Source organism: Delphinus delphis, chromosome 15, assembly GCF_949987515.2.
Source record: "Delphinus delphis chromosome 15, mDelDel1.2, whole genome shotgun sequence".
Lineage (NCBI taxonomy): Eukaryota > Metazoa > Chordata > Mammalia > Artiodactyla > Delphinidae > Delphinus > Delphinus delphis.
This window is the reverse complement of record NC_082697.1, coordinates 73,722,556-73,748,546: the sequence shown is the minus strand read 5'-3', so window position 1 is coordinate 73,748,546 and position 25,991 is coordinate 73,722,556. Positions and strand designations below refer to the sequence as shown.

Sequence of the window (25,991 nt, the reverse complement as noted above, 5' to 3'; positions counted from 1 at the left end):
GTAAGTTCACTGGATGGACTTGAGATATTTTGGGCTAGAGGCCAGCCAGCCTCAGGCCAAATCTAAAGGAGCCCATCATTTATACATTATCTATGGCTACTTTCTTAATAATATGACAGAGCTGATAGCTGCAACAGAAACAATATGGCTACAAAGCTGCAGTGGAACCATGGAGTCTTAACCACTGGACTGCCAGGGAAGTCCCTACATTTTAAAAGCATAATTTTAAACGTATTATGGAGTTGGCAAAAACGTAAGGAATCCAAAGAGGACAAATATGAACTAAAAAGGGGAATCCTAGGAGGTAAGTGACAAATGGAGCTGAGAGTATCTGCTGAATCTGTAGAACCTATTTTGACAGCAGGACAGGACAAGGGAAGAGCAGGTAAAGTTGAAGGGATGATACTAGGAGGAAATTCTCACACAGGAGACAAGAGTCAAAGCTGGGGACCCACAAGGCTGCATACTTGGTGTAAATAAACTAGAAAAAATGTTCTGTACAGGCAGAGAAAGCAAGAAAAACACGCACAGAATTTGGGGGAAAGAACGGAGCAAAGAATAGATAGTTAGAGGGATTTTATTTGGAGGTTTTAAGGTTTCTAGGAGGGGTGAAGAAAGATTATATAATACAAATTCAGAACCAAATTAAACTTGGGTTCCACTCCTAACTAGAAGACAATGGATCATGCATTCCATTTTCTGAAAGAAAATAACTCCCATCTAGAATTCTATACGCAGCCAAAGTATCAATCAACTGTGAAGATGGGATAAAGACTCACAGATATGAAAAGTCTGAAAATTCACCTTTAAAACACCCTTTCTCAAAGAGCTACTGGAGAATGTGCTCCAAAAAACAAAAGTCAGTAGAGAGATAAGAAGATATGAGACACAAGAATTAGGGAACCCAAGAAGCTGGCGAGAGGAAGGCTGTGGCTGGAAGACACAGGACTTCAGCTGCAGCAACGCTTAGAGGGCAGCCACGCCACAGTGGAGCAGAAGGAGAGGGCACACGAGAAGCCACCAAGAATCAATAACAACTACAGAATACTGAAAAACAACTTTCAGTTCTGTTAGTTCTGGAATCAGTGATGGTTATAGAGAAATCAAAACATATGTAGCAACAGGGGACTTCCCTGGTGGCACAGTGATTAAGAAGCCGCCTGCCAATGCAGGGGACACGGGTTCAAGCCCTGGTCCAGGAAGATCCCACATGCCACAGAGCAACTAAGCCCGTGCACCACAACTACTGAGCCTGCACTCTAAAGCCCGTGAGCCACAACTACTGAGGCTGCGTGCCACAACTACTGAAGCCTGTGCACCTAGAGCCCGTGCTCCATAACAAGAGAAGCCACCGCAATGAGAAGCCCATGTACCACAACGAAGAGTAGCCCCCACTCGCCACAACTAGAGAAAGCCTGTGCGTGGCAACGAAGACCCAACGCAGCCAAAAATACAATATAAATAAATAAATTTATTTTTAAAAATGCAGCAATAATCTTAAGGAGAATAAGTGTATAAGAATGAAAATATAATAATCTAGTATATAGGGCAGATACACAAATACGTACACAGTTACAATAATGACAATGAATAATGGTTCAACCAGAAAGTGTGATACAACCATACAAGAGGAAGGGAAGTGATGCTGTGTGTGTGTGTGTGTGTGTGTGTGTGTGTGTGTGTGTATGATTTTGAAATTTTTAAAACATCAATAGCAAGAAGGGACTATTATTTAAGAATATAAATGAAAAAGGTAAAAGAATTAAAAGTGGCTGCCTTGGGAAAATAAGAATTAGATAGAAATAGACAAGGAAGTACAGTGTTTAATTATAAGCCTCTAAGTACTATTTGAAGTTTTATATGTACAAGTGTTACTTTTGATTTTAAAAATATTTTTTGACTTAAATTTTTTTAATGTTAAAAACTATGAGTGGTATCAGCAAAAACGCCAGAGTAGGTAACTCCAAGGGCTTGTTCCCCCACAGACACACCTAAAAATTAAGCAAAAACCAACAGATGTCATTTTGTCAGAACTCTGAAAATTAGCCAAAGGCTTACAAAAACCAAGTAAACACGGAACCAAGAAAAAGGAAAATTAAAGTCAGGTATATAGGTTAAATATAAAAGTCAGTATTACTGTAATTTTTGATTATAATTCCTTTTTCCCTATATGATTTAAAAGACAAACGCATAAAATAACTAACTATAAATCCATGTTAATGGGCACACAACATGTAAACTCATAATTTGTGACAACAATAACATAGAGGGGACGTGACAGAGCTGAATAGGAGCACAGTTTTTGTATATAAAGGTGATGTTAATACAAATAGAGTGGTGTAAGTCAAAGAGGTTAACTGCAATCCCCAGGGTGACTACCAAAACATAACTTAAAAATGTACAGAAATGAAAATGAGAAAGGAATCAAATTGGTACACCACAAAAAAAAACAATAAAACACAAAAGGCGGCAGTAATGGAAAAATTAAGGAACAAAAAGATGTAAAATATATAGAAAGTATAATTAAATGACAGAAGCGTTTGCTTATCAGTAATTATTATAAGTGAAAATGGGTTAAACTCTCCAATTAAAAGGCAGAGACAAGTAGAATGGATCAAAACAAAGAAGAAGGAAGGGAACCAACTCCACTTTGTCTACAAGAGACTCACATTAGCTACAAAGATAAAAACAGGTTGAAAGTCAAAGGACAGAAAAAGATATTCCAGGGAATTCACTGGTGGTCCAGTGGTTAGGACTCTGTGCTTCCACTGTAGGGGGCCTGGGTTTGATCCCTGGTTGGAGAACTAAGATCCTGCAAGCCACGTGGCATGGCCAAAAAAAAAAAAACATAAAAAAAAGAAAGAAAAAGATATGCCATGCAAATAATAACCAAAAGAGAGCAAGGGTAGCTATACTAACATCAGACAAAATAGACTTTAAGCCAAGAATTGTTACAAGAGACAAAGGATATTATATATTGATAAAAGTATTAACCCACCAAGAAGACTTAATGATTATAAACATATATGGACCTAACAGAGCCCAAAACATATGAAGTAAAAATTGACAAACTGAAGGGAGAAAAGATAATTCTACAACAGTTGGAAACTTCAATACCCCACTTTCAATAATGGATAGAACAACTGGATAGAAGATCAATAAGGAAATAGAGGACTGGGACAACACTATAATCCATTAGACCTAACAGATATATAGAGAACATTCCACCCAAAAACAGGAGACTACACATTTTTCTCAAGTGCACATGGAATATTTTCCAGGACAGACCATACATTAGGCCACAAAACAAGATTAAAATCAACCAAAGTATCTTCTCTGATGACTGTGGAATTCAATAGCTTCTAATGGAATAAAATACGTAAGAAAAAATTTAACCAAGGTAAAACACTTGGACACTGAAAACTCAAAATATTGCTGAAAGGAACTAAAGACCACATAAATAAATGGAAAGACAGCCCGTGTTTAAGGACTGAAAGACTTTATACTGTTAGGATGACAATACTATCCAAAGTGATTTACAAACTCAATACAGTCCCTATCAAAAGCCCAACAATGTGTTTTGCAGAAATGGAAAGACTGCTTCTCAAATTCATATGGAATTGCAATGAACCCAAAATAACCAAAACAACACTGAAAAAGAACAAAGTAGGAGGACTCCTGATGTCAAAACTTAACTACAAATCTACAGTGTGGTACTGACCTAAGGAGAGACATACAGATGAGTGGAACAGAATCCAGAAATAAACTCACACATCTGTGGACAATGGACTTTTGACAAGGGTGCTATCCATTCAGTCGAGAAAGAATCGTCTTTTCAACAAATGGTGCTGGGACAAATGGATCTACACATGCCAAAGAATAAAACTGGACCCTGACCTCACACCATACACAAACATTAACTCAAAATGAAGCAAAGACCTAAATATAAGAACTAAAACTATAATATTCTTAGAAGAAAACATAGAAATAACTCTTCATAACCTTGGATTTGGCAATGGATTCATATATATGACCCCTACAGCATGAGCAACAAAAGAAAATATGGACAAACTGATCTTCATGGAAATTAATAACTTTAGTGCATCAAAAAACATGACCAAGAAAGTGAAAAGGAAGTCTATATGGGAGGAAATATTTGCAAGTTATATATCTGGTAAGAGATAAACAAAAAGGACCTACTGCATGGCACAGAGAACTATATTCAATATCTTGTAATAACTATAAGTGGAAAAGAATCTGAAAAAGTATATACACATATGCCTTTATATATATAAATATATGTGTGTGCATATATAACTGAATCACTTTCCTGTACACATGAAACTAATACAGAATTGTAAATAAACTACACTTCAATAAAAATTTTAAAAATTAAAAAAATAAACAAAAATTAAAAAACCCTCAAGGAGACATCACTTCACACTCACTAGAACGGCTACAATTAAGAAAAAAAAAAAGTGTTGACAAGGATGGGGAGAAATTGGAAGCCTTGTACATTGCTGGTAGGAATGCAAAAAGGTGCAGCCTTGGGGCTTCCCTGGTGGCGCAGTGGTTGAGAGTCCGCCTGCCAATGTAGGGGACACGGGTTCGTGCCCCGGTCTGGAAGGATCCCACATGCCACGGAGAGGCTGGGCCCGTGAGCCATGGCCGCTGAGCCTGCGCGTCCAGAGCCTGTGCTCCGCAATGGGAGAGGCCACAACGGTGAGAGGCCCGCGTATGGCAAAAAAAAAAAAAAAAAAAAAGGTGCAGCCACTGGGGAAAACAGCTTGGTGGTTCCTCAAAAAGTTAAACATAGAATTACCACAAGATCCAGCAATCCACTCCTAGGTATATACCCAAAAGAACTGAAAAGTTACTCAAACAAACACCTGTACATGAATATCATTGCAGCACTATTCACAATAGCCAAAAGGTAGAAAAAACCAGAATTCTCATCAACAGATAAATGGATCAACAATTCCATTCAATGGAATATTATTCAGCCATAAAAAGGAATGAAGTACTGACACATGCTACAACATGGATGAAACTCTTTTATGCTAAGTGAAAGAAGTCAGACAAGAAAGGTCACATATTAATGATTCCACTTGTATAAAACAACCAGAATAAGTAAATCCATAGAGACAGAAAGCAAAGTGGAGGTTGTCAGGGCTGAGGGAAAGGGAGTGAAGAGTGACTGCTTAATGGGTAAGTGTTTTTTTTGAGGTGATGAAAAGGTATTGGAACTTGATACAGGCAGTGGTTACACAAAATTGGGAATGTACTAAATACCACTAGATTGTATGTATTTTAAAATGGTTAATTTTATGCTTTGCAAATTTTACCTCAAATTTTTTTCAAGTTTTTTAAAATAGTAGGAGCCAACTGGAGGGAAGATAAACAAATGAAAGCAAAGAGACTGGCTAGAAAAAGAGCAGAAAAATGAAACAGCAGCTGAAAGGCACAGAACAAAGGAAAGGCTTGTTTCTTATTTGCTTTCTGTGTTTGTTTAAACGCAGGTGATTCCTGTGTTTAAACAAACGTGTTTAGAGCACGTTTATGTATTTCTGGGGACCACCTAGGAGAGAGAGAGAGATTAACAGTGCAGGGGAGAGACATACAATATATGAAGGAACAAAGGGAACAAAGTCCTTGATCCCAGAGCATGCACAGAGTGGGCTTGACAGGAACTAGATACTTGGTCTCTGTGGCAGAAAAGATGGCAGGATTTGTAGACAGCGCGGGGAGGCTCTAAGAGAATTCTCTGTCGGCTTCCTATGAGAGCTGGAGGAAGGGGTGGGGGAAAAAGAGCACTGAACAGTGGTCTCAGAGAGTGAGAGGATGCTGGAGACTGGGGGCAGTTCTGGCTGCACACCTGAGCCCGTGGTCACCAATCTGTGGTCAAAGAGAAGGCAGACAGGTTCCAACCTGGCTTGGGGCTTAGCCAACTGGGTTGGAAGAGGGAGTGGATGGCAAGAGAATTGAAGATGTTTTTAAGAGAACGAGTATAAAATTCAAACTGGGTAAAGACAGAAGTGAAGTAAGCAGTTAGCACTACCCTGTGAAAAAAACGTGGGGTCCAAAGAACTTTAAAGTAAGAGCACCAGAGAGGGCTCAGAGTTCAGGTCATAGGGACATGAAATGTCAAAGGTGAGCACGGAAGTGGGAGGCTGAGGTCACTGGAGAAAATGGTTCCTGGGGGTGTGAAGGCCAGGAAAGGGACAGGATAAATCATCTATGTGGATGGCTCAGCCACAAAGAGGAATGACAGGAACAAGGGTGGCAAGAAAGACAGGGAGTCAGAATGTCAAGTTGTTCCCAAATGATGCAAGCGACCAGGTGGCCCAAAAACAACAGTAGTGATATAGCCTGATGTAACACGAGCTTCAAAGGAACTGGGGTATCTGAAGAAAGAGAAATTTTTAGAATGTGAGGGATGAAAGAAAGGAATCTGGGATGACTCGCAGCCTTCAAGTTTGAGTGATTAATGGAGGTTAAAAGAGGTTGGGAGGAATATGTGGTTTAGGGGTAAAAAGACATGAGCTCAGCCCGGGACATATTCAACTTCTCCAGACCCGTTTCCTAACCTGCAAACTGGGGTAGAAACCTACTGGATTCCAGCAATGCAACAATTAAAGAACATATTTAGGAAAGCATCCAGCACAACATAGCTTATCCTAAGATCCCACTCTCTCTAGAACATCCCCACATGAGTTTCAGCTCTTCCTTCTAACCAGAGGCCAAGGAAAGAGCTTCCCAGGACAGAGGAAAGGTTCAGCACCTCCAAATGCAGGAGGAAAACAGGGAGACATGGACACGTGGGCTCCGTACCTCAGCGTCTCTCTGATGGAATCCCTCTTGAGCGTGAGACCCTGGCTCCATTGCCTCTGAGCCGTGCTGATTAGACTCGCACTTGCCTTTCTTGCAGTTGCCACCACAGGGTTTTCTCTCTCCTTTACAGAGCGCCTGTAGCCGGGAGATGAACCTAGCCTTCCACGCTGTGAAGTCGGCCTCAATGCTGCCGTGTTTGCTTTTAACCACGTTGCAGTCACCCTCCCCTCGGGACATCACGCGATGGGCGCCGAGCATCCAGAGCCACTTGTCCACGTCCTTCCCCACCTGCAGGAGAAAGAGACAGGTGAGCTACAACAGTCCTCCAGATCCGAGGCTGGCAGCCTGCTCTGCGACAGCCTGGGGTTCCACTGGGGCCCTGTTCCCGGCCGCTGCTAGGAAGAAGGAACTGCCCAGTCAAAAGGGCTTCAGGCCCTCCAGCCATTGATACGTTCAGGTAAGATTCTGCGGAAGATTTTTTTTTTTTTTTTAAAATATAGGGACCGACAAATTATTTTGTTAAACTAAGGGTTAGTACCTGATGAAGAATTTGAAAACTAGTCTTCTAAATCATGGTCAGAATGAAATCACTCAGTAGCAAAATCAGTTCCTTCTAAAATAAAGCCTCTGGGGTCAAAGACCATTAAACAACAAAGTACAAACGGAGCCCATTTGGCAAGACTCATGATTTCATAAGCCAGAGATGCATTTTATTACAGTATGAAGCACTTAAGCTGAGGCACAGGAGTTATCAAGAAGTACAATTAAGAGTTCAAAAACTTAACAGGCTTCCTAAGTGGCAAGGCAGTAAACAAAATATTTACATATCTGAATTTTACCTTGTGTTTACTTTCTTTGAAAATATGAGGGGGGGGCAGGCACAGAGAATACACATCTTGATAGAACAGCTGGATGAAAACAACTTTTACAGAAAGATCTCCACCTTCATCTTTCCTCACGTTCTACCAAAAATAGGTGAGCCGAGCTGGGCTCACATCTGGGGAGAGGTACACGTAAAAAAATTCTGATCACTTTTCAGAACCACTAAGAAACTGAGAGCCTCCACATTTTTCTTTTTTTTTTCGGTGGCGGGCCTCTCCCGTCGCGGAGCACAGGCTCCAGACGCGCAGGCTCAGCGGCCATGGCTCACGGGCCCAGCCGCTCCGCGGCATGTGGGATCCTCCCAGACCGGGGCACGAACCCATGTCCCCTGCATCGGCAGGCGGACTCTCAACCACTGTGCCACCAGGGAAGCCCACACATTTTTCTTTTTTAAAGTATAGAGAATGCAAAGGAAAAGGAGCCAAGTTAATTTCACTCAGAAAAAAGGATCCAGGAGAACAAAAGAAACAATTAATATTTTATTACATAAAGGGCAGTGAATGTTTTTCTTCTATTTCATCACTTTACAAAGTAATGATTAGGGACTTCCCTGGTGGCGCAGTGGTTAAGGCTCCATGCTCCCAATGTAGGGGGTCCAGGTTCGATCCCTGGTCCGGGGATGAGATCCCACATGCATGCCGCAACTAAGGAGCCTGCCTGCCACAACTAAGGAGCCCGTGTGCCACAACTAAGGAGCCCACCTGCCACAACTAAGACCCGGCACAAACAACTAATAAATAAATAAAATTTAAGAAGAAAAAGAAAAGAAAAGTAATGATTAAAAGACAAGTTAACTTTGTGAAGAATTAGTTTGGGCAGTAAAGGTCATTCCACAACAGAACAGGTAGTTGAGAAAGTCCAAAGAATCAGGGACCTTCCGTCTACAAGGTCCTGCCTGGGGGCAGGAGGCTAGACTCTGGCCATGAATACAAGCCGCTAAGACGCTAGACAACAGGAGGCATTTTCATTCATTTTATTCAATAAAAATTTACTGAGAGCCTCCTATACAGTAGCAATTCCCAGCGATAAAAAGAATAACACAAAAAGTTTATTAGTAAGTACCAGAGAGTACAGATTGTCTCACATACACCCACATATATGTACCTGTGTAGGTGATTTTTTTTTTTTTTCACTTAAGAGAATGTATCCCTACAATTCAACACGTACCTACCTTGTACCTACCTTGTTGAAGTGGCTCACGTATGCAGAATTTCCCAGGCCAAACACTGCGTATCTCACACCCTTCAGGTACGTTTTGCCAAATCGAAAGTCATTGGCTGCTTCCTCTAGCCACCTGCAGAACCACTCTGCGCTCTCAGTCGGCCGACCGTCAGTGTAGGTAGCAACCAGGAAGGCAGAGACATTTTTACTGGTAACCTAACCAACAAAGTCATTATTTCAGAAGAGTAGCCAAGATATAAAGTTATCTCAATGAAGAAAATCCTTTTTGAAATGCTGACATTCACATCACACTAACCTCTAAAGACAAAGAGTGCTTTTAGAAATGTTACTTATTTTCAAAAGAGAAAGCAAACAGGGCCAGGACCCTGCACAGGGGAGAAAGCCCACCACACCTCCTGGTGCCCTTCACCATGTACTTCATCCCATTTCCCAGACTATAAATTCCTATCAGCTCCTGCTTGTCATATTGGAAACAAAAGCCAAATCAGTCAGGAAGAAATACAGAAAGATCTCTAAAAAATGCCCTGAAAAATCAAAGCCATAAAACGTTAAATGTAAAGTGACTTAACACTTGGCACCATCATCTCCATGGGAAACAAAACACATCTTCAGTCCTGTGAGCCACAGTATTTCATCTGCTCGAGTGCATCTTCACAGTTCCAAGTCAGGAGGTGAGTTATAAGTAATCCCTTACGAATAATTAAGTATCCAAGCTTGCTAATAATTTTTTTTTTTTTTTGCTAATAATTTTTAACAAATAATTTAGAGCAGATTCAAGCTCACTCACTTGTACTCCAACGTTTTCTTGGGGGAGAAAGAAATGCACATTTACAGCTAGAGGTTTATCCACTAAGAAGGGACTGGCAAATTACAGCCCGCAGGCCCAGTCCCACTCACTGCCTGTTTTTATAAATAAAATTTTATTGGAACACAGCCACACTCACTCATTTACATACCATCTCTGGCTGTTTTGTGCCTCAAAGGCAGAACTCAGTAGCTGCGTGGCCCACAAAGCTGAAGATATTTACCATCTGGCCCTTTATAGAAAAGGCTTGTCAATGCCTGTTCCACCTGCTTCTCCAACTTTAGCTGCTTCAGAATCACCTGGGGCACTTGTTAAAACACAGCCCCACATCCAGACTTTGATTCCGCGGGGCTGGGCTAGGACCTGAGAATCTGCATTTCTAACGAGTTCCCAGGAAATGCTGATACTGTCGGTTCAAGGACCACGCTTGGAGAACCGCTGCTGTCAGGCCAACTTCCCTACCTGGGCATGGCTAGAGGAGGGGGCGGGGCATTCCTCAGGTGATGAAATGAAGCTCTCACAGATATGATGTTACACCTGGAGGTCACATAGCCAGTTAAAGAGATTTCTCTAACTCCAAAACCCATACTGCTTCTGGCACCCAAGTGGCTCCTGACCTTTCAGCAGGCCTACACGTGGTTCACATGCCCGGCACATGGCCATCAGTGACAACCCTCTTTGATTACGACAGTCAAAGCAGGAGGGAACTTCCAACCACCCAAGCTTTCAGTCTAACACCCCAGAGGGGCCGGCCCCGCATCACTCACGCCCGAGTCAGCACGCCACCACACACTCAGCACCCCTGACTGACACTGAACGCTCTACCGACTGGAATCCTTTAGCGTGAAAATTAAATTTATTCTGAAGAGTCTTTTTATCCCAGAACACAGGAGATCAATTAAATTTGAAAGTTGTGATTGAAGGGAAAATAAGACAATTACCAACCTCTTCTACTAGATGGTCATCTGGGTCATATTCCTTCAGATTAATAAGTGCCACAGGCAGACCAAGGGAGCTAACTGCTTCGGCAAGAACTGTCGCAAATCCCTGATAGGAGGGAAAAAAATCAAATAAAGTCTTCAATAAGCTAAATAAATGAAAAATACAGTCTTCATTTATTCCTGTTGGCAAGGTAGTGAGGCATTTAGCATGAAAAGCTTTTCCGGTGACTGACATGTATCACCATAAACACAAATTCTATTCTCATTTCTACCATTTTCTCAAGCATCTTTACAGAGATCATCACTCAGCTGTGTTGTTCTCCCTCTACAAGTACATATGTGGGATTATATGTACTTATTATATGTACTGGTAGACATTTCAGCTGTTTGCCCCACTAGAATAAACATATAGATGGAGAAGAAATACCATAGTGGGAAGAGAGTGGGGAATATGAGAACTGTGAGCACATTTCTGGAAGACAGAAAGCAAAAAGCAGCAGGCTGACAGACAGAAGCAAGCCTCGGGGGACACAGAAAACCAGAGGGGCTCTGGGATCAGTCAGTCACTGGGGCAAAAATGGGAGGGAGGGGCTTCCCTGGTAGCGCAGTGGTTGCGAGTCCGCCTGCCGATGCAGGGGACGCGGGTTCGTACCCCGGTCCGGGAAGATCCCACATGCCGCGGGGCGGCTGGGCCCGTGGAGCCATGGCTGCTGAGCCTGCGTGTCCGGAGCCTGTGCTCCGCAACGGGAGAGGCCACGGCAGTGAGAGGCCCGCGTACCGCAAAAAAAAAAAAAAAAAAAAAAAAGGGAGGGAGCAGTGGGCCAGAGAAGACCCTGTGGAATACAGAGAATCCGTATTATGTGGTACCAGCGCACACAGAGCCTTAGCGACACTCACCTTTTACCCCCAGGCAGACCCCTGCCAGCCTCTTCTCCAAACAAAATGAACCAAATGGCTGGGGAAAGCTACAACTTCTAGCCAGATGTTGGTACCCCAGGAAATTCTCTTCCTCTTTCTGGCTTGGTAGCCTAACACTTGGCTCGCCACCTGCCAGGACTAAAGCTAAGCCTGCCCTCGCCATTTACTGGGCATCCACCAGGCCAGTCTCAGCTCTGGGCGATATTACCCAACAGGAAACAAGGCACACATGTTCCCTGCCCTTAAGGAGCATCAGGGAACATCCTCAAGGAGATATTCTAATGGACGGAGAGAGAACAAATGAGAAAATACACAGTATATCGCATGGTGACCAGTGCTGTGGAGGAAAAGAGGATAAGGCGTAAGAATACGGTATTGGAGGCATGGGGAGAGTTGTTATTTTACATAAGGAGGGCCAGGACAGGTGTATATAATAAAAAATAAATATTTGGTCTTTGCCTCCAGGGAGCTCCTAGAGCTCCTAAAATCCTTGGAACTTGCTGTCTTTGGTATGTTAATGAGATGACTCATTGGGGTTGCGGTGGGGGACTAGATGGCTTCAGGATGGGGGCTGGTCAGCAGAAAACCAACCCTGGGATTAAAGGCTTAGAACTTTCAACATCTTCTCTCCCTGTGGGGAGGGGAGGGGAGGGGTGGCAGGAGATGAAGTTCAATCAGATATGGTCGATGATTTAATCAGTCATGCTTACGTAATGAAATCTCCATAAAAAACCCTAAATGACAGGGATTGGGGGACACATTGATATGCCGAGGAGGTGGCGCGTTGAAATAGGACACAGAAGCTCTGTGCCGCCCCTCCCCCCAAGACCTGCCCCATCATCTCTCCCATTTGTCTCTTTCTGAGTTATATTCATTGTTATAAACCAGTAGACTAATCAAAGCAATTCCCTGCATTCTGTGAGTCATTCTAGGGAATCAGCAAACCTAAGAAAGAGACTGTGGGAACCCCTGAATTTATAGCTGGCCAGTCAGGAGTACACATGCCCCGGGACTTGTGACTGGTGTCTGATGTGGGGACAATCTGACAATAACTCGGGTAGACAGTACCAGAATCGGAAAACAGGTGTGGGAAAACAACTATTTGGTGTCAGAAAACACTGCCACAGGCCTCAAAAATAAAGACTTGAGCAAAACCTGAAGGAAATGAGAGAGCAAGCCAGAGGCTATCCCCAGCAGAGGGACGTGTAAGTGAGAAGGCCCAAATGCGTGAGCACACTCGGCAAGGAGATTAATAAGACTGGAGGGGGGAGACCAAGGACATGAGGTAAAGGAGATGCTGGAGACGCAGAAGTGAGGGCCTCTCGGCCACCATGGGGGCTTTGGCATTTGCTTTAAGTGAATGAGGGAGTCACTGCGCGGTCTTAAGCCAAGATGATTAACACCATTTTGCCTAAGTTCTCACAGTCCCTGTGGTTGCTGGGATGGGCTGAATGAAGGAGGCTGAGGATGAGATGACCACATTAACCCAGACAAAATATGAGGGAGGCTGGCTTAGGCCAGGGCAGCAGCAGTGAAGGCGGTAAGAAGGGACTGGAACCTGGATCTATTCTGAAAGTAGAACACACAGTATGTGCTGACAGACTGGATGTGGGTAGTAAGAAAAAGAGAGAAGTCAAAGGTTTTTTTGAACTGGGCAACTGGAAGGATGAAGTTGCCATTTATCGGAATGGGAAAAATTAGAGGGGGAACAGGTTTGGGCACAAAATTGGGAGTTTAGTTGTGAGCACACTAATTCTGAGTCGCCTACTACACATCCATCCACAGGAAGATCTAAGATAGGCAGCTGGGGATGAGGATCTGGGGTTGAGAGGAAAAGTCAGATTAGAAACATAAATTTAGAGGCCACCGTCTACTACAGGGATCAGCACACTGAGGGCTGCAGGCCAAATCCGGCCCTCTGTCTTTATAGGTAAAGGTTACTGGAATACAGTCATGCTCATTTATTTATACATTGTCCATGGCTGCTTTCACACGACATCAGCAGAGCTGAACAGCTGCAACAAAGGCCATACGCCTTGCGAAACCTGCAAACCTAAAAAACATATGTAAAATAAACTATCTAGCCCTTTACAGAAAAACTCTGTCAAATTCCAATAAATAGAACTGAAAGCTCTAGATAACAAGATCCCTTAGAGAATGAAGTGAGTGTAGATAAAGACATAGTCTCAAGAACTGTGCCCTGGGATGCTCCTATCTTTGGAGGGCAAGAAGATGAGGAGAAATCTGCAAATGACAGTGAGGCAGACTAGCCTCAGCAGAGGAGGAGAACCTAGAGAAGCGTGTCCCAAAAGTTCAATGGAGAAAGTATGTCAACAAGGAAGGAGCTGTCGTGCAGCTAAGAGGTCAAGTAAGATGAAGACTGAGAATTAATTAGCGACATAAAAGTCACTGGGAGCAGGCTGGGGCACACAAGCCTAACTGGAGTGGGTCAAGAAAGACAGGAGTAGAGAAATTAGAGACAGCAAGCACAGACAACACTTTCAAGGAGTAATGCTATAAAAAATAAAATAAAATTGAGGTGGTAGTTAGAGGGAGATGTGAGGTAGATAGGTCACCTGGCATACACTGACCCACCTTGCACACAGCATACAGTGAGAACTTACAACTAGAGAAAACAAGTCTATTTACACAGTTAACAGAGAAAATCCACGCCAGCTACCCCATCATTCCATCCTAAATATGAACAGAAAACCACGGATCACCAAGACCATGATGAGAACAAGTGACAGGAAAGAGAAATAGCAGCAGCAGAAACAGGCAGGAAGTAGATAAATCAGGGAACCGAAAAAGGAACTCACTGAAATATATTCTTAGATTATGAAAAAGATGCAATAGAAATGGAACAGAATGGCATTTTTGCAATTAAAAACATTATAGCTGAACTAAAACATTCAAAAAAAAGGTTTGGAATTGAAATCCAAGAACCCAGAACAGAAAGAAAGTTACTTTTGGATGAGAGAGGATTTGAGACACAGGAGACCATCCAAAAGGTCCAACATCCAACTAACCGAGTAGAACAGAGAAAACAGAAGGGAAAGAAGTTTACCCAAGGAATATTAGCAGAATTAATGCACACGAATTTTCAAAACAAAACAGCCCAAGTATACAATACAATGGCTGAAAAAGACCCAACCTAGACACCATCTCACAAAAGCTCCAAACATCTAGGACAAAGGGATGATTCTAAAAGCTTCCAGGGGGCTTCCCTGGTGGCGCAGTGGTTAAGAATCCATCTGCCAATGCCAGGGACACGGGTTCGAGCCCTGATCCACGAAGATCCCACATGCTGCGGAACAACTAAGCCTGTGAGCCACAACTACTGAGCCTGCGCTCTAGAGCCCACGAGTCACAACTACTGAACCCGTGCACCACAACTACTGAAGCCCGCACACCTAGAGCCCATGCTCTGCAACGAGAAGCCACCGCAATGAGAAGCCCACGCACCACAACAAAGAGTAGCCCCTTCTCGCCACAACTAGAGAAAGCCCGCATGCAGTAACGAAGACCCAATGCAGCCAAAGTAAATAAAATAAAAAATAAATAAATTTATTAAAAAAAGACAAGGATGTGATGCCCTCAAAGTTGTAAGAAAAAAATTCTGCCCGAGTCTTCTATACGAAGCCAAATACGAATCAATCAAATGTGAAAGCCAAATAGAGAAATTCAGACGGTACAGCTTTAAGAAGGGGGGGCCATTCAACTCATATCAACAATGATGTGGGCAACAATATTAAGCCGCTGAGATGTGAGGAACTGACTAATACGAGGAGTCAATAATTTTTATCTAACTTGATAAATCTAGAAACATGGCAGAAGGAGGTTCAAGAAATAACCCTCAGAGGAATTAAAAACAGAAATATCAATAGCTAAAATAGATTCTCTGAAGAGTACTTTTCATTATGAACCCTCTGTACACCTGGACTTGTTACCATCTGCAAGTATTAATTTGATCTTAAAAAAACATAAAAGCGGGCATAAAAGAGAGGCTAGAATGAGATCTTCTATGAGTAACATAAAAGGACTTTGTTTCCGCAGCTCAGATGCCTTTCTAACGTTTCTTCCAGTTTCCTGCCTCTGCTGCTTAAGGTTGAACTTAATTATAAGTGACCTTCAATTATGACACACACAACAAAATACTGAAAAAACCTTTTAAAAAGTAGTATTCTACAAAACATCCACGAGAGGGCAATAGAACCCTCTTTAATACTCTACCAAAATAATGACAAGGAATTCTGTTTTTAATTCATTTTCATGTTAGTCTTAGAATCTTTTCCTAGAAAGCAATAAATAGCTGTGACCTTTATTATAAAGAAGCAAGCAGCATCTAGATACAATTAAAGCATCTTTCAGCTATATATCTGCAGCCGGTATCTACACAGTATTCAATGTATATCATTAACACTTTTAACACTATGAGAAATCAAAATACATTTCATTAAATAGATGTGTGAAGTTGTGAACGTCAGGGCCCATACTGGACATACTGCTGCCACTTTTCACTATCTTCCCTACTTCTATACCCAGTAATGGACTTGGAAATCCAAGTCTCCATTCTGCTGAGCAAGAAGCAAGCTTCAGAACAAAGACCCCGCATGACAGTGACCACCAGACACCCCCAATCAGCTGAAATGGAGATGAAACTCACCCACCACCCCAGAAAGGAAAAATGTATGCTGTAAAAAGGAAAAACAAAGATGAAAAAAGATTAGAAGACCAATTCAGTTCACTGCTAAAGAACACTTTTCAGAAATTTTCTTAAAAGATCAGGAGACCCAATGAAAAGTGTCATTATAAGTTCTTACCTTTGCTGTGCCAGTCTGAGAACCATAGAAAATCTTCACTCCAGACACAAAGACTTCCTTCTTTTGAAGAGAGATATAGCCATTTGTCATCAAATCCCGAGATGCTTTCGGAACGGTTTTCTCCTGTGAGTTTTTGTTCTTGAAATAAACACAAAATCCATCAAGTTTGAATATTTTCCCAACTTCATTAGGAATGAAAATTATCAACTGCTCAGATACTGACCCATTTTATTATTCTCTTAATTTTTCAATTGTACTCCTCAAATATTAACCCCTTGGTATAATTAGGTCCTTTTAAAAGCAGGGCCCACATTTCTTAAGACTATAATGATTCCCATTCCTTCCAGGATAGAACTACACGTACTTTCACCCATAATGTGTTGTAGTGGAATAATAGTAGAAACTTATTTTCTGATTCTTAATTACTGGAAGGAAAAGAGAACACTACTACCCCTTAAGGGTGCTAAGCATATTTGGGGTTTTTGCAAAAGTTTAATTTTTCATTACAAAACCTTCCTGTATCTTAACAATGAGACTTCCACAGCCCATCAAAGAAAAGGTAAATAACTTAGTCTATAAAAACTGACAAGAAAAATTTTTTGGCATTGAAAAACTATTTCTAAAGACCAAACATAAAAGTGATCGAAAGTTCCTTTTAGAATTTCTATATTTTTCTGGAAGCCTTAGAAAATGTGCACTCTGCATTGTCTATAAAATTTGATGCCAAATACTCTCCTAGAAAAAGTAACTCCACTTGGGTTTCCCTGGTGGCACAGTGGTAAAGAATCCACCTGCTAATGCAAGAGACACGGGTTCAAGCCCTGGCCCGGGAGGATCCCACAGGCTACGGAGCAACTAAGCCCGTGTGCCACAACTACTGAGCCTGCATGCCGCAACTACTGAAGCCTGCGTGCCTAGAGCCCATGCTCCGTAACATGAGAAGCTACAATGAGAAGCCCGCGCACCACAACAAAGAGTAGCCCCCACTCGCCGCAACTAGAGAAAGCCCACACGCAACGAAGACTCAACACAGCCAAAAATAAATAAATAAATATATATTAAAAAAAAAAAAAAAGTAACTCCACTTACCTGCTTTCTGATGACAATCTGGAAACAAATCCAAAGGCTAAAGCCAAAGGCAAAGCCCAAATATATGTAAAACCTGTTTATCCATAACGATATTAAAGATGAGAAGTCCCACATATCCAAAGAAGGATCTAAATTTAAAATGACACATATAAGTAATTTTATTTGAAGTTACATGTACAATGATATCCATTCTTATTTTAGAAAAAAAAAGAAAAACCAACCTTCATATTCAACAGCCCCACTAAGAAATCTATAAAAAGCAACTCTAATAAAAACAAGACACTGTGATATGTAATATAATTGTCATGATAATGCTAATTCAAAACAAGAATATAAAATTTTATCTTCCTTTGAATATAGCGTTTGGAAAAGAAGGGAACATAAAGTCAAAACACTTTATGTGGAATTATGAGTTAATTTTGCTTTGTTACGCTGCTCCATAAGAAAAATAATACTACACGTATTCCTCTTTTTTTTAATTTTATTTTTAGAGACCCACATCTACTTGCAAAGGGTTCTCAAATAACTGACCTCAAGTCCCAGTTTTTTTTAAGGGAGATATGGATGGACCTGGACTCAAATGCTGAACCTGGGGGTAATTTCAAAAGGCGAGGTCTAAGATTTGAGGTTTACAGGTGCTACTCCTGGAAAGGACCAAAAGTCCTCAACACACGTGGGTAAGGGGGAGAAAGTTTTCTCTGTCTTTTGCTTGAGGTTAGAAGCATAGTTCTAAACTCATCTCCTAGCCTGAAAAGGCAAAAGCCAGGTCACGAGCAGGGATCAGTCCTCCCTTGCCCCCAGCGGCACCGGTCCCGGGCTAACAAGGGCAACACACTCTGGAGGAAGGGGCCCGAGGGTCTCAGAAAAACGGTTTCCGCCCTTCCCACCCCAAGAACCTTACCCGCCTGTGGACCTTACCCATTCTCCTCAGAGCCCGAGCCCTGCGGCCCGACAAGACACCAGGACTGCAGACCTAAAAAACTTATTGTCCGGCGTGGATACTGGGAGACCACCAGAAATACCTCGTAGCATTAGCTGGGCGCCCACAGTCGGAGGACCTGGGGGCAGCCATGCCACTCGCAGACCTGTCCGGATTGGCTCAGAGGAGGAAGGGGGCGGGCCCAGAGAAAAGCACCTCCCAGAGCTCCCGGCGAGGAAGCGGGAGTGCTGCCTGTGGCTCAGGAATCCGCGCTTGAGAGTTAGGGGCGAATCTGGAGAGAAGCAGGCAAAAAAAGGAGGGGGTGGGGGAGGGAAAGTCGGCGTTAAGAAACTAAGGGCATCGCCCACCGAATGCAATATGTGAGCCTGTTTGAATCTCATTTGAAACACACCGACTGTAAAAAGGCATTATTTAGGGGAAATTTGATTATGGACTTAGCAATGAGACACTATTAAGGAATTATGGTTAATCTCGTTGGGTGTATTTGTTAGGAGTTTAGACTGAAGTATTTAAAGCTAAAACTTTATGATGATTTGCTTTAAAATACTCCAACAAAAAAAAAGAGGGAAAATGAAACAAGAACGGCAAAATGTTGATAATTGTTGAAGCGGGGTGATGGGTACATGGCAGTTCATTACACTTTTTTCTCTACGTTTTTTGTGTTAAAACTTTTCTATAACGAAAGTGTAATGTGGGCGTGGCCCGGAACTCCGCGGAACTGTGAGGTGCCCGGCACTGAGTTTCCACCCGGTCACCAAACATTAGCTCCACCAACCAATCAGAGCTCTTTCGTTCATTCCGGAAAGAAAATTACGTCAAGGAAGAGACCCACTCTTTCCGGGCGTGGAGCAGTGTCGTAAAAGCCACAATGCGCAGACGTTCTAGCTCCCTCCTCCTCGCCCGGTTTTCTTAACACCTGACGCCTGCGCAGTAAGTTGCGTGGGTGGATCGTTTCGGCCGAGTTAGTAACGGCGCTGCGCAGTCTGAGGGCGTTACTGGGCCACGCGCCGCCGAGTGGTTATATCGAGGCTCAGTTAGCCCTGAGGCCGGCAGCGCAGGTTTGCCTTGGTTCGCCGGACCCAAGGTCTGTGAGCGGCCACGATGTCGATCTTCACCCCCACCAACCAGATCCGCCTGACCAATGTGGCCGTAGTACGAATGAAGCGAGCCGGGAAGCGCTTCGAAATCGCCTGCTACAAAAACAAAGTCGTGGGCTGGCGGAGCGGCGTGTGAGTGACACTCTCCCTCTGGGCCCTGGCCGGAGCTGGTAGCCTCAAAGGCGGCCTCCTTTGGTCGTCTAACGAATGGGCCTAGCTGGTGTCTCGCCAGGGAAGGAAATGGGAAACCTACTCCTGCTGCCCGGGCTTAGGGTCTAAACCAGACGTTCCCTTTTTTTTTGTTTGGTCGGTTTGGTTTGGGGCTTGGTTTTACTTTGCTTCCCGGGTGTCATAAAAGCCACAGCCAAGAAACCCCCATAACTGTGGTCCTTTCGTCAGAATAATGATAAAGGCAAAGGGCCTAGTTTTCCGGGTGCTTCTGTAATTCGTGCGTTTGTCACAGATCTCAGCCCAGTAGTTGCACCGAAGTGCGTATAAGTTCTTCACTGCTGCCATCTAGGGGCTGGAATTCCTTGGCAGCAGCCGGACCCCACCCTTCAGTGATGGCACACAGACTCCCGCGACGTTTTTCACCTCTGAGTAACTGCGAATACAAATGGAGTTCTGGGTTACAAAATGGTCCCCTGGAACCGAGGGTCATTTAGGAGTATTTGTTGTTTCTTACTATTCATATCGACGCCTTCTTGTATTTAAATGTGAATGAACTTCGAAGTTTCAAGCATACTCACTTAGGACTTTCTCTCCTGTCCTCCCAAGGGAAAAAGACCTTGATGAAGTTCTGCAGACCCACTCAGTGTTTGTAAATGTCTCTAAAGGTCAGGTTGCAAAGAAGGAAGATCTCATCAGTGCGTTTGGAACAGATGACCAGACTGAAATCTGTAAGCAGGTGGGTTCTAACAGTTGCAGCATAATTGACCCTAATATCCAGTAGTATTAGATATTAGATTACAGGTATGTTAAACTTTAAAGTACTATTTTTTTGGAGTGAACAGTTACTGTGCAATAATTCGATCCGTGCAGCATCACTTTTAATAATTCAGGACTTGGATTTTTTGCCAAAGCCTCCAGAAATCAGATTTCCTACTAAGCTGCATTATTTTGTTCATTTATATATTTTTAGTGTAATATACCTGAAAGTAGAATTCCTTTTCAGGTATTTCATCATTTACACCCTCTGCTAAGATTACCTTTACCCCATTCCCCATCTAAATAAGTAAGATTTTGGAACAAGATAATCCCTTTAGGCAAAGCTCAAGTTATTACCAAATATCAGTAGCTGAAGAGGATGAAATTTAATTTTCTCCCCAGTTATTAATTCCTGTGGTTAGTTAACAAGTAGTGTGGAATAAAGATATTACTTTTCTTAAACTTGTTGGGTTTTTTAAGATTTTAACTAAAGGAGAGGTTCAAGTGTCAGATAAAGAACGGCACACACAGCTGGAGCAGATGTTTAGGGACATTGCAACTATTGTGGCCGACAAATGTGTGAACCCTGAAACAAAGAGACCGTACACCGTTATCCTTATCGAGAGAGCCATGAAGGACATCCACTATTCGGTCAAACCCAACAAGAGTACAAAACAGCAGGTGAGTTGTTTTTTAATGTCAAAAAGTGTCCATGAAAATCAGTGTTCTCTGAGGAAAACATTAAAATAGTTGGTCGGTAATAACAAAATGGCACTACTTGGAAGCAAGTGGGAGGAGGTTTTGGGTACAGGGGAGGGGAACGATGGAGGTTTTAGAGAGAAGTGATGGAATTTGTTTTAACTAAACACAAATATACTAGGACTCTCATCTTCCTATCCAAGTCAGACTTTAAAGATAAAACTTGGATTCTTCCAACAAGGACCTACTGTATAGCACAGGGAGCTTGGCTCAATATTCTGTAATAACCTAAATGGGAAAAGAATTTGAAACAGAATGGATACTTGTATGGGTATAACTGAATCCCTTTGCTGTACACCTGTAACTAACACATCATTGTTAATCAATTATACTCCAATATAAAGTAAAAAATGTTTTTACAAAGATAAAACTTGGATTTTTAAAGCATCATTTTAACCCCAGTTGTTAGATTTTTCTTTAATATTTGTATAATACATACACTATAAAAGTCACCCATTTAAAGCCTACAGTTCAGTCGTATACTCACAAAGTTTTTGCACCCTTCCCTGCTACCTAATTTGAGAACATTTCATCACCCCAAAATGAAACCCTGTACCTGTTGGCAGTCACTTCTCATTCCCCTGTCTCGTAAGGAGGGAATAAGGCAACTGCAAATTTTATTTCTGTTTTTATTGACTTGTCTATTCTGCACATTTCATATAAATGTAGTCATACAGTATGTGGCCCTTTCAAGGTTAATCCATGTTGTAGCATCTATCAGTACTTTTTTCCTTCTTAGGACTGAATAATAGTTCATTGTATGGAAATACCACCTTTTGTTCATTCATCAGTTGGTGGACATTTGGGTTGTTCCCACTTTTTAGCTATCATGAATAATGCTGCTATGAAATTGATTACAAATTTTTGTGTGGACGTATGTTTCCATTTCTCTATACCCAGGAACAGAATTGCTAGCTCATATGGTGACTGTATTAACCTTTTGAGGAATTGCTCAGCCAGTTTCCGAAACAGCTGAGCCATTTTACATTTCCACAATCAGTGTACAAGGGTTCCAGTTTCTCCACATCCTCAGTGATGTTTGTTATTGTCCGACTTCTTGATTATAGCCATCCTGGGGGTATTGTTCTGGTTTTGATTTGCATTTCCCTAATGACTGATAATTTGCACATATTTTCATGGGCGTATTGACCCTTTGTCTTCTTCGGAGAAATCACTCTTCAGATCCTTTGACCATTTTTTAGTTGATTAGTTATCTCTTCATTATTGAGTTGTAAGAGTTCTTTGTATATCTTGGATACTAGTACCATATCAAATGCACGATTTGCCAGTATTTTGTCATATTCTGTGGGTTGTCTTTTCACTTTCTTGATAGTTTTTTGAAGAACAAAAGGTTTTAATCTTGAAGCCCAATTTATCTATTTTTTTCCTGTGGTTGCTAATGTTCTTCATGTCATCTAAGAAACCATTGCCCAGTCCAGCTAGGTGGAAACTGCTTTGTTTTGAATACCTTCTGCAGTAATGCAGCAGAAGAAGCAAAGAAATTACAGACGTTTTTAATTTTGTCTTGATAGGCTTTGGAAGTGATAAAGCAGTTAAAGGAGAAAATGAAGATAGAACGTGCTCACATGAGACTTCGGTTCATTCTTCCAGTGAATGAAGGGAAGAAGCTGAAAGAAAAACTCAAGCCACTCATCAAGGTTATAGAAAGTGAAGACTATGGTCAACAGTTAGATATTGTAAGATTAACATACTCTTGTTTCTTTGCTTCCACGTTACCAAAATACTTCTCTAGTCATAAATCTGTCACATTTAGAAGATGTGAACAGTAAGACATTTCCAGTAATGTCTTAACTAGAATTAGGTAAGACAGTCAAGGTCTCCGTAGAACCAAATTGTCATTAAGAACACTTACACTTTTTGTTTGCTTTTTTAGTTAAATTATTCATGATAAAATGATTTTGGTCAATGCTCATTTTCGATGAGAATATATTTTACAGTGAGTCTTCTATTAATGAGGAGATTGGAACTAGGACTAAAAGTTTGTCAGTCTCATTTACCACAGAACATTTTAAAGAAGCAGCAAAAACATCATGTCTTTGGGTCCTCACCCTGCAGCTTCAGACATCGTGTAAATTCAGCTGTCTGCAAACCCACGTCTTAGAGCTTTATAGCTTCTTGACAAATAAATGAGCTCTAGAGGACTGTTGCCCTTTCCACTGTAGATGTAAAACAACACATCTGACACTCTGAAGTTCTAAAATCTTTGCAAAACTTTGCACATGGTTTCTAAATAGGCCTTCCACCTCTTTTTTTTTTTTTCTTCAAATGTGGCTACAAAGAGATGATTTCATTGAACTGTAAATTTTAACGCTAAATTTTAGTATGAAAAGGACCATAGCCTTCTAATCCAACCACTTCGTTTTACAGCTGAGGAATCTGGAAGTCCTCAGTAGGGAGAATAATGCCTTGTCACAGGGGCCTGCGTGCATACCTAAGGGCAGAGGCTGGACCAGAGCCCAGCCACCGTCCTGTGCGTTGTCTTATCTGTGGTTGTAGAGAGACCTGGAATGTATGGTGTGTTTGTCTCATATGAAGTGAAAGCTGTGTCCATTCTATGGTACTGCTCTTCCTCATGTGGTCAACAGCTGTGTTCAATGTTTCAGGTGTGTCTCATCGACCCTGGCTGCTTCCGAGAAATCGATGAGCTCGTAAAAAAGGAGACAAAAGGCAAAGGCTCTTTGGAAGTACTCAGTTTGAAAGACGTGGAAGAAGGAGATGAGAAATTGGAGTGACAGTCACCAGTCTCTTCAGCTGTCAAACACTAAAGCGTTTGCGTTTCCCACAGCCCTGTTTTCTTTCTGTGATCTGCCAAATACTTGCTCAGATGAGTTGACACTTTCCATCTTTGTGGCAAACATGTACACAAAAAGACTTTCCTACGTAAGTATTATAATGTGGGATTCATTTAGTTTTAATTATCAAATAGGGTTTTAGGCAAAAGTGAAATACAGAGTCCAGAGTAGCATTTTGTTACTGCCTCATGCCTTTGAGCTTTCCAGGGTGAAAGTTATTTGACACAACTCTTGTGGATAAAAAATAAGTTTTGTACATTATAAGAAAACAACTTTGGGAGGATATATCTGTATGACAGAAAGGGAGGATTTGCCAAAAAAGAAAATGTGTAATGTCTTATTTCTACTTAATGAAATGTGTGTATAGGGGTAACTGTCTCGTGACCTAATACAAAGCTTGGATGATGACTTCTTGATTTTCTGAAAAATAGATAGATGATGACTGTGCAGGACTTCAATAATGTTCATCAAACATGCTGCCATAGCCTAGATTATTCTTGGTAAAAAATACAGCCATTTATTCTAATTCTTAAAGTTTATAATATATATTACTAGAGTTGAAAATATACGTAATCAATAAAACCACTGTTTATTTTTGTTAAACTATGGCTTGTATTTCTAGACAGCTTCCTACCTTTTTCTTTTCTCTGCCTCTTGTCTGGTAGGATGGGAGAGTTCTTAGCAGGATTAAACAAGTCAGGAGGAGGAGTGCTCAGAACAGGGCCTGTTCTGTTAAATACCTGATAAACCTTAGAGATATGATTTGGGATGTAATTGAACTTGAGTGTTTTAGTATTTGAACACTTAAATAGACAATGTGCAAGTTTTTTTAAATCTACTTATCCTCAAAAGAGATAGTCTAGAATACAAAGTAGGGTTTCCCTCAAAATAAACATACAGATGTATTTTTATTTTTTATTATTATTATTTTTTTTTTGTGATACGTGGGCCTCCCACTGCTGCGGCCTCTCCCGTTGCAGAGCACAGGCTCCGGACGCACAGGCTCAGCGGCCATGGCTCACGGGCCCAGCCGCTCCGCGGCACGTGGGATCCTCCCAGACCGGGGCACGAACCCGTGTCCCCTGCATCGGCAGGCGAACTCTCAACCACCGCGCCACCAGGGAAGGCCCCATACAGATGTATTTTATGCACAGAAGTTTTTAAGTGAAAAAGAGTTCTTGACTTGAACAGTTCCTGATTGGTTGATTGAAGTCAAACATTTTTCTAATAGTGTTGGAAGAAATACTCTTAAGACACACTTTCTTTAACGGTGAAATTAAACTACTGTTCAGATACAGTCTTCAAGATGACCCCCTCACTGATTCCATTTTACTTACATAGTTTGTTGTTTTACAAAAATGATCTAAACTTGAAGTCCCAGGAAATTACTTTAACCAATGAAGTTTACACTTTATTTCTAGCTTAAACAGTTAAAGCAACGTTTCAGGTCGAAAGTCATAATTACTAAAAATGTTCAAGAGCTGCATCTTGAATAGAAAAAAGATAAATGTTACCATAACATTGCCTTAAGTTTTTTCCCATTCTCATACTCATTTCTTCTAAAAAGCTGGAACTTCAAGAATTGTCAAATGTAAATCAGAGTCATGTTTCTGAACCTATAAAAAATAAAAAATTTTCTACCTTATATTAATCTCGTTATTCAGAAGTGGTTAAAAAGTTTGGTTCATGATTATCTTCCCAGGAGCACTGCTATAATGGATTACCTTAAGGATTATCGGTTTATTTTGCTTTTTCAACGCAAGCTTTATTGTGTACATTTGGCCAGAATGACGTTTCAGAATTAAACCTCTCTATTAGCAGAGCTCTTTTCTTTGAAGTTTCCCTTGTACCCATACACAACTATTTGTTCCAGCTTATGTAACCTCATACCACTTTGAAATTCCCTGGTTGACCTTGATTTTTGCCCTACCTTGTGTTATAGAGAGCTGCTTAAACACCTTCCTGGCACGCTAGATTGTGAGCA

The 25,991-nt window shown here is 41.6% G+C and overlaps 2 protein-coding genes across 5 annotated transcripts in view; one reads left to right on the top strand and one right to left on the bottom strand.

Annotated features, from left to right (window-relative positions):
* Nucleotides 1-18,543, bottom strand: part of TYW1 (tRNA-yW synthesizing protein 1 homolog) — a 222,014-nt gene extending 203,471 nt beyond the window's left edge. For 3 of the 4 annotated variants that reach the window (XM_060032201.1, XM_060032199.1, XM_060032200.1), the window contains exons 1-6: nt 18,390-18,543; nt 17,472-17,599; nt 16,383-16,520; nt 10,646-10,747; nt 8,896-9,090; nt 6,832-7,119 (exon numbers count right to left, since the gene is read on the bottom strand). In XM_060032201.1, coding sequence (XP_059888184.1) covers nt 6,832-7,119; nt 8,896-9,090; nt 10,646-10,747; nt 16,383-16,520; nt 17,472-17,599; nt 18,390-18,393 — 855 coding nt within the window. In that variant the 5' untranslated portion in view covers nt 18,394-18,543. Of the gene's footprint in view, nt 1-6,831; nt 7,120-8,884; nt 9,091-10,645; nt 10,748-16,382; nt 16,521-17,471; nt 17,600-18,389 lie in introns of those variants that run through there. The other variant, XM_069541418.1, reaches the window with a different exon arrangement.
* Nucleotides 18,544-19,352: 809 nt separating this feature from the next.
* On the top strand, nt 19,353-25,652 carry SBDS (SBDS ribosome maturation factor). The gene is made up of 5 exons (XM_060032198.1): nt 19,353-19,640; nt 20,286-20,415; nt 20,916-21,116; nt 22,727-22,891; nt 23,819-25,652. Exons 1-5 carry the CDS (start codon nt 19,513-19,515, stop codon nt 23,945-23,947), a joined length of 753 nt encoding a protein of 250 aa, XP_059888181.1. The 5' UTR covers nt 19,353-19,512; the 3' UTR covers nt 23,948-25,652.
* Nucleotides 25,653-25,991: the final 339 nt, after the last annotated feature.

Coding starts and splice junctions, on each gene's coding strand:
- SBDS (XM_060032198.1), top strand. CDS start 19,513: ATGTCGATCTTCACCCCCACCAACCAGATCCGCCTGACCAATGTGGCC. Junction 21,117..22,726: donor ACAAGAGTACAAAACAGCAG/GTGAGTTGTTTT, acceptor TTGTCTTGATAG/GCTTTGGAAGTGATAAAGCA. Junction 22,892..23,818: donor ATGGTCAACAGTTAGATATT/GTAAGATTAACA, acceptor TCAATGTTTCAG/GTGTGTCTCATCGACCCTGG.